General features: G+C 33.9%; 1 protein-coding gene across 1 annotated transcript in view; it reads right to left on the reverse strand.

The window, feature by feature from the left end:
• Window positions 1-14,837, reverse strand: part of LOC124357172 — a 66,188-nt gene that overhangs the window by 37,882 nt on the left and 13,469 nt on the right. Inside the window, 13 exon segments of the mRNA XM_046808694.1 lie at window positions 178-311; window positions 496-674; window positions 1,525-1,721; window positions 2,523-2,700; window positions 2,792-2,934; window positions 3,121-3,210; window positions 6,394-6,576; window positions 7,867-8,054; window positions 8,729-8,901; window positions 11,475-11,590; window positions 11,824-11,980; window positions 13,997-14,180; window positions 14,325-14,467. Of these exon segments, the coding sequence (XP_046664650.1) occupies window positions 178-311; window positions 496-674; window positions 1,525-1,721; window positions 2,523-2,700; window positions 2,792-2,934; window positions 3,121-3,210; window positions 6,394-6,576; window positions 7,867-8,054; window positions 8,729-8,901; window positions 11,475-11,590; window positions 11,824-11,980; window positions 13,997-14,180; window positions 14,325-14,467 (2,065 nt within the window).

A 14,837-nucleotide genomic window follows, 5' to 3' on the forward strand; every position in this document is an offset into this window, starting at 1 on the left:
AACATACACAGCACAAAACAATAACATTTATACAACATAAAACTTGTTTTAATAGTAAATATGTCTCAAACCTTTTTGTTCAATTTTCATTACTTTAGAAGTGGAAGGTTGTTTTGACATGTCATATAACATTACTCCTATACTTATTAGTTCATGTATTATATAATAAGCTGGCACCTGCAAGATGTTCTGGGAGAATGAGGGCAGCCTGGACACAGTGAAGGAGATGTGAAGCCTGGCAAAGTCCGGGTGGACAGCCAATGCCTGGCAGAGATTGGTATTGCTCATAGACTCCCAGAATCCGTCACACACTGCAACATGAGGTAATCCGAAATTATTTACTTCTGTGAATCAACATAGCAGTTTGGTGGATTGTGCTTTCACCACATATACAATCTATCTACTGAATATATTATATATACTATAACAAAAGATTTTAATCTGCAATAGGGATCTAATAAAATTATTGAAAACTGCTGATTGCTGAATACTCACATTCACAGTTAAGCAATGGCGCGTGCTGACACTTGATGACACGTACCAGCACGTCCAGTATCTGTGTTGCCAGGCCACGCTCATCACACAGATACTCGAGCACGGTACACAGCCCACTCTGTCCCACCACACTCACTGCTAGCACCTCATCGTAATGATGGTTGTCCCGCAGGAAGTTCCTGCACATTGTCATCCGTTTATAATTTAAACATTGGTTACTTTCACATCATAAACTCATCGTTTTGGATTTACACATTTTCTGAAGCATTATCATTGAGTTACAGATTATACTATCCACAGTCAGTGTGTCTAAAACAGTAATTATTTACCTACAGTGTTTTCAAAATACTCACTACTATAATATGAACATCTGACTTATACACTTACATATGCGACTGTTAAAATAAAGGTCACAGATTACATGTAAAAAAATCTGTCCATAGTATTTAAATCTATAGAGTCCTAAATAAAGATTAACATATAAATGATCACAAACCATTGTTTTTACAACACATTCATATTTGCGGGCTAATTTGAAGTTTTCACAGAACATTTTAAAGGACATTGCTATTGGTCATATTCTAAAAATCTACGCAAAAATAAAAGTTAATGGTCCTACAATATATTGTTTTAGATATAGTTTTATCTTTAATGAATTTACATTTTAAAAATACAACTTTTCCTATTATATTAAAAAATTTATCCGTTATTAATTAATTTAATACTTATCATTTGTTATGGAACTGAGGACTCAAGAAGCAATTTGAAGAATTCAGTTTATTACACACTAAAGTAAAGTATGCTTCTGATGATACAAGATATCGTTTGATGTAATCAGAAGTGAGAATACTGATTCTTGTAAATGCAATAAAATCAATATCTTTGGCCTTCAAAATTTATATTAAATCATCGTTTCAAGTACTGGTACATTAATATGGTCCTTCCTCTATAATAAAGATCATGACAACAATATGTGAAAGTGTGTACGTAAGTAAAGCCTATATGACAAGACAGTGGTCAAAAACAAACCTGAAAGGTATCATGACCTTGTCCTGATGTTTGGCTCGGAGAGCCTGCTCTGTGAAGGTGAGAACGCTGAGGTTGGCCAGATGCAGGCTTTCTGTCTGAGAGAGCTGGGTGGACTGCAGCAGACCAGTCGTCATCGTCAGTAGGTGGTGGGTGAACCCGGCACTAGCCATGTGTAGTACACTCTTCACTGGCCGGCACTGCCACACAACATGTCATCTGTCAATATTGGTGGAACAAGATGCCACCCACAGTGTAACTTCATTACAACATCTCTCGCATATAACATTTATATTTCAATAAAAAAATGGGCTTTTCTAGTTCAAAAAAATCGACATACAAGGTTTCCTGTTTGTAAAATTTTTCTGCTTATACAGTGTGCGTTTCAGTACATTATTATTGTTGTAAAATTTTCTGGCCCCAAAACTACACTGTTTTTGTAAGTTTTGTTGGGCACACTGGCCACTAGTGTTGCAGAAGTGGCGGGGCAGTATCAGGAAAATCACCACTGTGCTGACGCAGGCAGAATTTTGCGGAAAAGAATGTGTCATATAGTCCATGAGGCACTTGTGAAGTATCGGAAGGATTTATCATTTAATAAAAAAATTGCATCAGAACAACTATGTTTTTTAGGTGCCATCAAACAAGGAGACCTGTCATGGGTTAATGATGGAAGTAGATCCCTTTCACTTTCAATCTCCGACCAAAACTAATACATGTAAAGTTTAATACCTCAGTTAATACTGTTTATAAAATACGAATTTCTTTTGTAAGTATTACAATTTAATTATCTGAATTTACTCCAATATAGAATTAATTTATATTTTTAATGTTATTTTAATGTTCATATGTGATTTGACATCATAATTAGTGACGAGACAATACTACGAGAATTGATTGAATTGTATCGGCCCTCCATTTTGCTGTGAACTTGTTCAAAATTTTTACTGTGTATTATCGATCTGTTACAAGGTGTAGGGGTGAGTTAGAACTAGACCTACCCTTGCTAACTTGTAGAGGGTCAAGGCGCTATCAAGATGTCCAGCCTCTAGCTGTCTCTCCGCTGCAATCTCAAGCAGTTGTTGCAGGTCTAGCCCGAACATGTGACACAGGCGCTCAGCCCTCTCAATCTTGTTGGGGTTCATCACACATGCAAACACGACCTCCCTCGGTGACTTCCTGGAACCAACAAAAATGTTTATCCTTTGTACTCAAGTTCTCTTCTAACAACAGCTGATGGGACATGGTACTCATGACTCATGGTACTGACCTCATGACCACCTTGTAGACTCCTTTGTTTGTGATGACTGCACACTGGTCCAATGGTGACTGCTCGGCCATTCCACCCCCCTTCCCGCCTCGGTGTGACCCCTTCTTACGATGGTTCATATCTTCTAATTTGTCATAGTAGTCCTGAAAATTTAATTTAATTATTGATAAACATTGTTGTGAAAAAACATACATACAGAAAGTTCCTCATACTTAATCGTATCACTCTTTCAAGTGACTGTATATAAATCTGAACCCTACATTTAGTTTTGTAAAATAGACCAAAAATAAATATACTTAAAATATTAGACAACAGTTTGAAAATCTCACCTTAAGATTTGGTGTTAACCTATAAAGAGCATGAATTTCTTCTCCATCACCAAACTGGAATTGTTGTAGTAGTGAATCAGGATTCACATCCTAAAAACATTCATGCAATTATTAATTATTATAGTCAACAATGTTTCCCTTAATATCTATAGTACTTAATGAGGGTTATTTCCAGCATCATAGCTATTTAGTGCATAATTTTGTTTCTGGGATCCCTTGATCTTTGGATCTATTAATTATTCTGTATAATTTTTTATTTGAGCCTTTTGAGGCCTTAGTTTTGGAAAACCTCAATATTGATAGAAAAACAGCTGCTTGGTTCAAATCTTATTTAACAAACCGCAAGCAATATGTTGAGATAACAAAGCAAAATGGAAAACAAATCAACAAAATTCAATCAAGACAACAGTTCATAAAATATGGCGTCCCCCAAGGTTCCATTTTAGGCCCTTTGCTGTTTGTTTGCTATTTAAAGGGATTGCCCAGTGTGGTCATGGGAAACGGGCAAATTTGTTTATATGAAGATGACACTAATCTTCTTGTAACAGAGGACAATATAAAACAGCTTGAATTATCATCTTTTCTTAATATTTCCAATCTTATTCAAAATATGGCCCAAAAAAATTTATTAGTCAATTATGAAAAAACACACCTTATGCAATTTTTCACAAAACAAAATTCAAATAAAGAGACCAACCTTAAAATCCTAATAGAGAATCATGAACTGGATCAAACAGACAGCACAAAATTTCTAGGGTTGACGATTGACAAAAATTTAGACTGGACAAACCACGTAAATAGAATTTCATCCAAAATATCATCTGGATTATTTGCTCTGAGAAGAATGTCAAAGCTGAGCAATCTCAAAACATTGAAAACAATTTATTATTCACTCATTCATTCTCACATCAACTTTGGAATTAGCCTATACGGGGGGACAGTCAAAGCAAATCTCAATAGAATTCTGAAATTACAAAAACAGGCTGTCAGGATCATGTTAAATCTTAGATGGAGAGACTCAGTTAAAATTTATTTTGCTCAGCTACAAATTCCAACAGTATTTGCCTTATATATTACTGCCACAATCTTAACACTTTGAGTGCTGGCCCTAAATGACATGTAACTCTGTAGAATGCTGGGCGTTTTTGGTGGTTTTCAAAAATTTTTTTTTTAAAAAAGTATGTAAGGTATGAGAAAAATACTTACATGCCTTAATTCAGCTTACTTTCGTCTTTCTTTTAACGTGAGATTGTTAGTGGTTTTTTTTAAAAAACTACACATAAAAAATGTTTTTTTAAAACATATATTTTTGGAAAAAAAAATTATTTTTTGAGACAGTTTTTTTTTATCTAACCTACCAAACTAAGCATATATACAATTATTTACAATGACCCATTTACAAATATAAACTGTCCTTTGAATAATACAAATCATATTTTTATGTTTTGTAGTTTTTTTTGACTAAAAAACTATGCCGTCATATTGATGCGTCGGCATCACTTTCGCTGTCAGCACTGTTTTTCAGCATCTGTAACATAATAATATACTATGTAAAATATGAATATATTTTCATTTTATTCATAAGAATAGAATATTAGTTGAATAAAGTTAATTTATTATAATACAAATTATAGTTTGATTCACGAAAACAATAACATAACCAAACTTTTAGACTGATGTTTATATGATAAATAGACTTACATATTCTTACCTGAAGTATGTGTCTAATCTTCTTCCATTAAATCAGGATCAATGTCAGAATCGTCAAAAATACTATCTACACCAATAAAACTCTCTTCATCTAATACATCACTGATCGCAACGTCGTTCAAGCTGCGAGAGAAGCCATGATTGCGACATCGACTGCCGGCTGCAACGAACGTCACGTCAGCGGCACGTAAACAACGCGAACCGAAGTTGCTTTGTCATTAAGCTCATACAATACATCTGACGCTTTCTAGCGGTGAATTGTGGTTACTAAAAACCCAAATAACATTGTAGAGTAGGCAAAACCTGTTTAAATACGGACAATGTAGTACAATACCAATTGAAATGACAACCACGTAAAACTACGGGATTAGCATTCTTCCGAAGTTTCGCCGTTCCGTAAAATTACGGGATTAGCACTCTAAGTGTTAACTGCAAAAGAATGTATTTAAATATCAGATTATCCTACTCAAAAATACAATACCAGGAATTCCAGATATAGAATAATTGGGCATCATAATCTTGAGTTCTATAAAAAAAGCCCAACCTACGTGGGACTAAAATTTCTTCAAAGATTACCTTGCCACATTAGATCGGAACAAACCTTGCCAAAATTTAAGAAAAAATTAACAAGTTACCTGACAGCAAAGGTACTTTACTCAATAGAGGAATTTTATGAATCAGATGGCCCATTAGTTAGTTCATTAATTTGAAGCTTATTTTTAATAATTTAAAGTTCTCTTTAATTTATAATATGAACTTGCAGAAATATAATGTTTATAGATTAACCATTATATATTATGTATGGCTATTTTAAATTGGAAAATATACCCAGAATTCTAATTTGTTAATGTAAAGATTAGTCAATTATATTGTATATACAATGCTGACACTATTCATGTATAAAATGTATACAACTATGAATAAAGAGATTCTTATCTTATCTTATCTTATGCATCCTCGATCCTTCTTATCCCCTAAATCTGCTTGGTACTAAGTCTGAATAAACTGGCTAGCTGATCATGTGGTCTCCTGAATATTAATCCTGCCCAGTGAAAATGTTACTGAAACTGGTTTCTAAAATATATTATTGTACCAAATATTTGTGTATTTAATTCTTTAACAGATTATGAAATATTCTTAGATGCACTAATAATACAACCAGTATCTGCTTGAAACAATACTTTCTGTTTAACCAGTTGATGAAGAGGGGTTGTTTTCAATGATGTTGTGTGATTGTCACCATGATTTTAGCTTCACACAAAATATTTACAAGCAATAAACGATCGGTGTGTTTATATAGAGAAAAATTAAAAACTGTATATCAATATAAAAATTGTAGGTTGAACGACTGCTGACATATTTATATGGATATTTATAGGTTTTTTACATTGTTTTAATACATTGAATAACATTTGTAAATAAAGAGATATTACACCAAAAATATCTGACTTTGCCACCAGTAAGTGATGTCGGGTGTTTCCAACCTGGCCACTTAAAAGGTTTACAATGAAAACATAATAACTATTATCCCCAAATTATTGTAACAGGTAACAGGTCACCTACACTGTTGATGATTTGTTTGTCACCATCCATGCGACACTGTGACAAGCGGTACGAGATGACTGTGAGCTGCCTTCGCCCCAGGTCCGATGTGTACAGCAGCCAGTCTGACAGGCAGATATGGTGACAGGGTGCGGGCAGTCTGTGTATCGACATGGGACTCATGGTCAGACCTACTCCGTACATCTGGTCACACAAAACAACATACTAAAGTAATATTCACTTTCATTAATAAACCAATTTAAAATTCTTTACTTTTGCACTAAATAGAAATTAAACTATTTTTATGAGCTTTTACAGGTTTTTCTGAATCTACTATGTACCAAACAGTACACTAATTTAAGTTAATGAATGATAAATACTGAATTTAGTCCATTACGGATCAAGTTGTTTAAGTGTGTACAGCTAAGCAAGTACAGATTATACATGTCACACCAAACTGGCCAAACTGGAATGGTGCAATAGTTTCCGTCATTTATAGCCTTTAATCAAAGCTACTCTGAAAACAGTACATAACATAACACAAAACTGATAGTTAAATTATTAAAGATACTGACAAATGCAATAGCTATCACTACCACATTCTATCTAGCATGTAAAAAACCCCTAAGACATTAAAAAACTAAAAACTTAACACCAAAAAAGAAGGTAGAATTCAATCCTCGAAACATAGTGTTATACTTTTTTTTTTTAAACATATAACGATGGCAAATGTCCAAAACCCTGTTATTCTTTCACACCTTCCACTTTTAATAACTAACTTTAACTATGACTATTAGGAGGCAATATTTAAAAAAAGCTTAACTTGTTACTGTGCGTAAAGCATTGCCATCTCATCAGTTATTTACAATGTTAATTTTTTTTAAACTCGTAGAACGTAATGACTAATGTTAAAACAAAAATGGAAACTATTGTAAAAATAAAGAAAGATGTTAGGAATCAAATAAAATAATTTTTTGTTAATCTGTTAATTATTTTTTATAATAAATCAGACAATACCTTCTGGGTGACCCTCATGTATAAATATAGTGGTTAGTTAGTTATGGTTAAGTTTAAGAAAGGACAAAGTAGCCCTAATCTTGCCAATTATACAATTTTATACTACATGCTTTTTATCTTCTCACTTCATCTCACTTTAATGAATTAAATTTATAAGTGTGCACTTTTGAAAACATGTTAAGATCTTTGTATTGCTACAAAAAGATTATTCAATAAGTATTACTTGACTACTCTACTTACTTATCATCAAAAGGAAGACATTTTCGAGTCTAAGGTGCAATTGGTTTTATATCAACCCCAAAGTTAATACAGAACATTTTAATAAACAAACTTTAAAGTAGAGAAGAAGCTTTCTGACAATTTAAGCATCAACCTATAGTATTATCAAAGGTATATTTTAAATTACATTTACACACTGTGCTTTAATTGTGAAACATGAATATATCACTTGCTTGACTAGTGCAATGTTCAACTGACCGTGACAAGGTGTGCTGGAACATAGTGACCCACGATGATAGGCTTGCCCCGAGCCATCTGCAGACAGAGAGTGGTGTCCGTGAGGATATCGAGCCTAGGACCCGAGTTCCCGCAACCGCTGAGAGACTCACTGTCTGATGAAACTGATGACCTCTGCCGAGACAATGACTCCTCACTGCTGCTACTGCCTGTAATTATTAAATCTCATTACAGAACGTGTGATGACCAGGGCTTGAATCAAATTCACTCTAGTCCTATAAAATAATAATTGTTTCATAAAAGCTTCATACAAATACAATGTATTATCAAGTAATGAAACTATTTTCACATTATTATATAAAAATCAAACAATTTGCAGACATTGGGATTGTAAAGTCAAATCGAATCATGTTTATTGCCGTAAGACTTCTACAAGTATCGCCAATGTCTATTTGCCGCCAGATGGCCAAGTCAAAAGTATCTGTAACAATGTACTATTCTACAAACTAAATAAAATAAAAATCATACAGAAGTCTAACAGTAGCATTTACAGGAACATTATGTAAGCTTAGTGGTTTGAGACAGTTTTTATAGTACTTTTTGTTTTGTTCTAAGCAGGCTGCATTAAAACTAGTCAGAACAAGGCATTAACAATTGTAAAAAGCAACAAGATTGTAACGAAATGTATACAACTTTACTTTTTAAAGTTCCCAACAAATATAAAAATCAAAAATAGGCATAAAATTCTAAAATAAATACAAAATTTAACAATCAATATATTAAATTATACAAATACAATTACATACAAAAACCTACAACAAATTTTAAAGTTTGATAAGTTAAACATTAAAACTACAGCAACCAGTTTTTATTTCTTACTTACCTCTACGCTTAACAGTGACATTTACGATTCCTCTGTTTCTGGTTTCAGACAGCTTCTGACGTAAGGTGGCCAGTTTTTCCACTGACAGCTGTTTCAGACCTTGCAGACGAGCTCTGGCTAGTGGGAAGCTAGTCAGTGACGGTCTAGCCGTTGTCTCCTCCGATGTAACACCACTGTATAAAATAAACACTTTTCATGAAGTACGTATAATGCTGGAAATATTTTTCACTTTTGTTAACCCTCCGAGCGCTTTTCATTGCGGCCGCGACTAATTAATGCCTATTATGACGGCCAAAGTCGTGCCCACGACTATATAACAGCGCTTTGTATTATATTCATATTAAAATGGCAGCAAAATAGTCAAATTCGGTATCATTTGAAAGATGAAGATTTGTTATAGTACATATAATCGCGACAATGCATAATTGTGAAGGCAGTCCATTACGTCATACTTTGTTTTGACGATACTTTGACAGCTGACTGCAGTGTTGCGTGATTTTCAAACATGGATCGTGATGCTTTGGAACATTCTAGTGAAATTCGGGATGTTTTAGATGAATATGTATCTAGTGAAAACGAAGCAAGTGACATTGAAGCTCCTGATATACCTTCAGACATTTCACTTCGTGATTTTTCACGTGGCAGTGGTGAAGAGTACGAACCAGACCCTAATGAACTTTGAAGCTAGGGCCAAATTACGCCGGTGCACAGTTCGCTAAATAAAAAAAAAGAGGCCGAAGCAGATTTTGGTTTCCTGGCTGTAATACAGGTGTGCACAGGGAATGTTTCCACTTATTAGAACATTTCTGGAGTCCCCTTAGGCCTGGGAGGAAAAGAAAGGCATCACAAAGCAGACACTCAGAGTAAACACGGGGAAAAAATTGTGTATATACTTGTGATTTTTTTCAATTTTATAGTTTGGTTTTTAGTTTATATATTTGTAAAACTTATTAAATTTGGATGAGAAGTCATCTATGCCACTGGATGTTTTGTTTTTTTGGGCTGTGTATTACTTGATTTACTTCTTTTGATATTGTGGGAGTCAGATGACATGGTTTGTTAAGGAGTGTTTGAAGGGATTTGATCCTCTTTTGTGTATTGTTTTATTGTTATGTTACCTCTGCTATCTGAGTACAATAAGTGGTGAATTGGTCAGCTACCTGAATAGGGTTGTCTACAACTTTATTATTGGTGTTGAGCTTAGGGCAGTTTTGACTAGGTTGTTTGGCATGTCTTACTGTATTTATTATATTCCATACAACTTTTGATTTAATGTTAGAAGTTATTATTTTCTGTGCATTAGCGTTTTGCTGAATGTCATTAGCTTGTTGTCATATGCAGTTTTTATGTTTATCATTGTTGCTTTGTCTTGTACCTGTCCAGTCAATTCATAAGTTTTCATGGCTTATAAGTAAGCAGCTTTGATCTCAGCTGATTCTTGGTCAAAATAATCAATAGGTTTTTTTATTTTAATTTGATTTTTAACTCTTCCTTAGTGGGCAAGATATAGCCAAGGCAGTTTACAATGCTCCTTCAAAAGTGTTAGGCCGGCCACACACGTAACGGTATACATGACAGGTAAACCTGCGCAGGTTTACCTGTCATGTATACCTGTGCAAACTAGAGTCCACACACGTAACGGTATACCGTACGTTTAGCTCAGTTGAGAGATGGCGAGCCAACAAGATGAAGATGATATGATAGCTTTAGTGGGATTGTGTGTGGTTTTAAACAGTAAGAAGAAGAAGAAGTTTAAACGTAAAATGTGGAGTAAAAAGTGGCTTACTAAAAGAAATGAATACACTCATACAAGATTATTGAAAGACTTGGGTGGTGAGCCTTCAGACTTCCGTAATTATTTGCGGATGATGCACCAGACTTCATTGACATGTCCCGTTTTTTTTTTCTCTTTACGCACATTGCTTCGTAAACTATTAATCTTTCTAATCACAGATTTCTTTGTTGCATCGGGTTCCAGTTCTTTCAACTTGAGCACAAGTTTCGCATAAGCTGCATCTCTCTTTTCGCGATCGTGATGCTCTTTACTTTTTACCCGCCACAGGCACGGCTCGAGTTTATACATATCGATAAACTCTTCAATTACTTGGTTACGTTTACGATTCGACATCACTAGCACCAGTAGCCACAAGATAGTCCGCTAACGACAAAACACAAAGACAAAAGACACTCTCTTCACAGGAAGAAGCCTGAACTAAACAAAACTACTGCGCAGGCGACCGGACATACTCACACACACACTCAGGTCTAGGGTATAAATGACGACTGCGCAGGTACATGATACCAAATCTCCGTTCCTGTCAGGTGACCTGCACAGGTCGCTTCGCCTGTGCACTTTCGCCTGCAGCGACTGGCACACACGCTCCGGTTTGCCTGCTCAGGTGACCTGTACAGGTTTACCTGTCATGTATACCGTTACGTGTGTGGCCGGCCTTAGAGGTTGAAATAGGCTGCATCTTCAGTATTGTAGACGGCATCCCAGTTTTTTATGGAGAGCAGGGATTTCAGCTGGTCAAGGTTTTTCCTACCCATCTGTTGCCTTAGAGTTTGGCAAGTTATAACTGGTCCTCTTTTATGCTTAACTTAAATATGTTAAAGGTATACGAGTTCTTAACTTCAATAAGTTCAATAATTAAAAACGAATTTTTATTTTTCCTCACTTTACTGTTCAAAGAGTGTTTGAAAATAAATACTTTATAGAATTACGCTGCAACTATGACAAATGTACCTTATAAGCGAAGTAGAGGACTCGGCTCTTGATTGCTCCGATGGAATTGGCCAGAAATATCCAGTTTCCCGATCTTCCAGCACCAATTTCCACTGAACATGGTTTTCATTGGAAATCTGAAATGGAAATAAATACAAAACTAGCATGTATTCCCTTGATGGAATATATTTAAGAAAAGAATTAATCATAAATTAAATTTGCACTCCAACTATTAAAGTGAGAGCTTTTCAAGTTTTAAGATTCTGTATAATGTACAAACACAGTGATTAATTATTGCTTACAAACGTAAATTAAACTTTTTTAAAGAAGAGTGATTACAGATAACAATCAGAAGTAGAAGTCAACTAACCAAGAGAAACACAGGAGGCAAATCAAGTAGTGTATCATCTCTACAGACTTGTATGGTAGTCACTACACCCTCCACAGCCGTATGTCCAACAACACAACCAGTTTTTAAATTTGCAAAGATGATCTCTCCCCTCCTTCCTCCGATGACAACAATGCTCCTATAAATGAAGTACAAAATCTTTTAAAATCTGACAAACATCAGGAGCTCATGTAAACATAAAAAAAGTGGCTGAGGATTAAGTAAGAGTAGGAAGTAGGCTCCAAGAGTAAAGACATAGAGGTAAAGAAAGAAATTGAAAGGTGAGCAAACCTCTTCAGTAAAGGTAGAAATACAAGGTGACAAGATCTAAGAGAGATAAATTTTATTGCAAGGATAAAAATAGAACAAACACTGTAAACAATCCAGTATAGAAATTAAAAATTGTCAACACAATATATTATTTCTATACACCACAACTAGCACTAACACTATTGTTTCCTAGTTAATTGTTTTTTGCGTTTCTAAAATACACTGAACTGAGTAAATGATATATCTCTATGTATAACTAATATTGACCCTTTTAACCCCAACCTTATCTCAGGTGATGTCCCAAAATTCAAAGCTGTTTAGGGACAAAATGTATGAATTTTGTAAACAACTCATAACTAGGCTATTTTTAAGTTATAAATCTAATTATTTCTTCATTTTACTTCTTATTAAATGTAGTTTACAGAAATATGAAATATGTAATATCTTGAAAAATGTTTTTTTTATAAATATATAAAAATAAAATAAATTAAAATTTTTACATTCCAAGTTTGTTAATGAAAACCATACAGCTAAAAATAAGTTGACATACAATAATATCTACCCATTTTATTTTAAATTTTATTCTTAATCTATGGAAACAAAAGCTATTGGCCTAATTTATTTATAAGTTGAATAACATCAAGTTTTTTAAGGATGCGTTATTTTTCCTTCTTTCCATTTCTGTGCAAGTAAATGTATAACACGAGTTTTGAAATTCGTAGTAGCCTACTTAATATAAACCCAAATTTATTTCTGATAAATAGTTTAAACTGTTTATAGCATATATTTGAAAACTAATAAACTTGTATACAATATTAACATCAGTAGAAAATATTTTCAGAAATGTCAAGATAGCTATCACGCAAATCGTCATCACTGCCCACATCCACGCCACTTGCAACAAAGTTACTAATTGGTGTATTTTTGCTTACGGGAGACTTTGAACGATTCCTTTTAATCATTTGCAAATCAAATAAATAACAAATTAAAATTTAACTGCTGTACTTTATACAGTTTTAACCTAAAAACATGAGCAAGGTGGAAATTCACAACGTAGAAAAATATAGCTGTCAAAAAAAAAAATAAAAATACGAAGTCAAAGCTTTACGAACTAATGTATTTCAATGCAATACATCTTTGTACACAAGTCTGTGGAATTTCAAAGCATTTGGTAAAATAGGTGACTAGTAAAATAATAATATAAGTGCACGTCTGCACTATATGGACATCTGGAGTTGAAGCCATTTTTACCACTTCCATATAATACAGACGTCGGGGTTAAAAGGGTTAAATAAAAACAACCAGCAAGTAATACAAGCTATTCATTAATAAAATAAATACTACATGATATGGTTTAATAGATAATAAGGATGTAACAACTACAATTTTTCCAGATATCCTGTAATAGTGACTACCTATTAGTTGGGCATTTATTTATTCACCTTTTTCAATGAAATGCTATTACTTTGTAGTTGTTCCTCTGACTACTAAATTTTATTCGCTTCACCCACTGTATAGATATTTAGCTAAATCTTCAAAGGAGGAAAAGTACTGTTAAAAAAAGTTGTTTGAAGAGAGAGAATTATTTAATTATTCATACAATACCATTCTACTGACGTGACATTTGAAGGGATTCTGGCAATTAATTTTCTTTAGAACTTTTGTAATACGCTTATTCTTAGGTCCAAACTTTAGAAATTTAATCAATATAGATATTGAATTTGACATGAACTTATTTAAAAATTTAAAAACATCGATCCTAGCAGGTAGCTTTGATCCCACACAGACAGTTAAAATAAGACATCTTTACTTTACCAGTTCATCAAAATTCTATTGTATTTAAACTTTCTATTGTTTTAAATGTAATAAATCTATTTATACTTACTGGCATCTTCCTTCACCAACAGTTCTATCCCACCATGCCACAGCTGAGGGGTAGAAATCATACACTTTGCTGAAGCCACACAAGGGAGGTAGGTGGGTGACATCATCTAGAGACCAATCGTGGTCCATTACCTCCACTGACGTCGGGAGCTGTGTTGGCACCAGATGCATGGAACCGTCATTGCCTTCAACACAACGTGAAATTGTACTTAATCTCGTATTATAAATGTATGTGAAATCTTTCATTATTTAAATTTTCAAATTTGTTCTTAGTGTAAATTCCACCTTGAGATTTAAAATCAAATAAATAATAGAGTAAATTTACTTACAAGCGATGAGTAACCAGTTTCCGGAGGAGGGGTCAAAAGTTATAGCTTCAATTTTCTTCTGTGGATCATCATGCCAGGGAATACATCGGATTGTGGGCTGATCTTGTGACGAAGGGTTATCGTAGAACAGTATATCTCCACATCTACAAATAAATGAAACCACATATATAGGATATTTCTCCCAATTCTTATACACTACTGCTTAACATTACTTAACAGTTTTTTACCATTTCTGCTACATTTTACTGATCAAGTTAATATGTCTCTCTTGCTAATCTACAAGGGTTATTCCAATGTAACCGCCATTATTAAAAAATATACCCAATCAGATTTACATATTTTCTTACATTCATTAGAAAACTAGATAATTCATCTATGTTTATACATAAATTCCATTAAGGTTTAAGCACTTATCATATCTTTTGACTGACTTAAAATTTCTTCTTCAAAAAAATCCTTCCACCTGCGTCTTTAGCCAGCCAGTGACAGTGTCCTTGAGTTCATCAACGTGAA

This window comes from Homalodisca vitripennis, chromosome 1 (assembly GCF_021130785.1).
Source record: "Homalodisca vitripennis isolate AUS2020 chromosome 1, UT_GWSS_2.1, whole genome shotgun sequence".
In the NCBI taxonomy this organism is placed as follows: Eukaryota; Metazoa; Arthropoda; class Insecta; order Hemiptera; family Cicadellidae; genus Homalodisca; species Homalodisca vitripennis.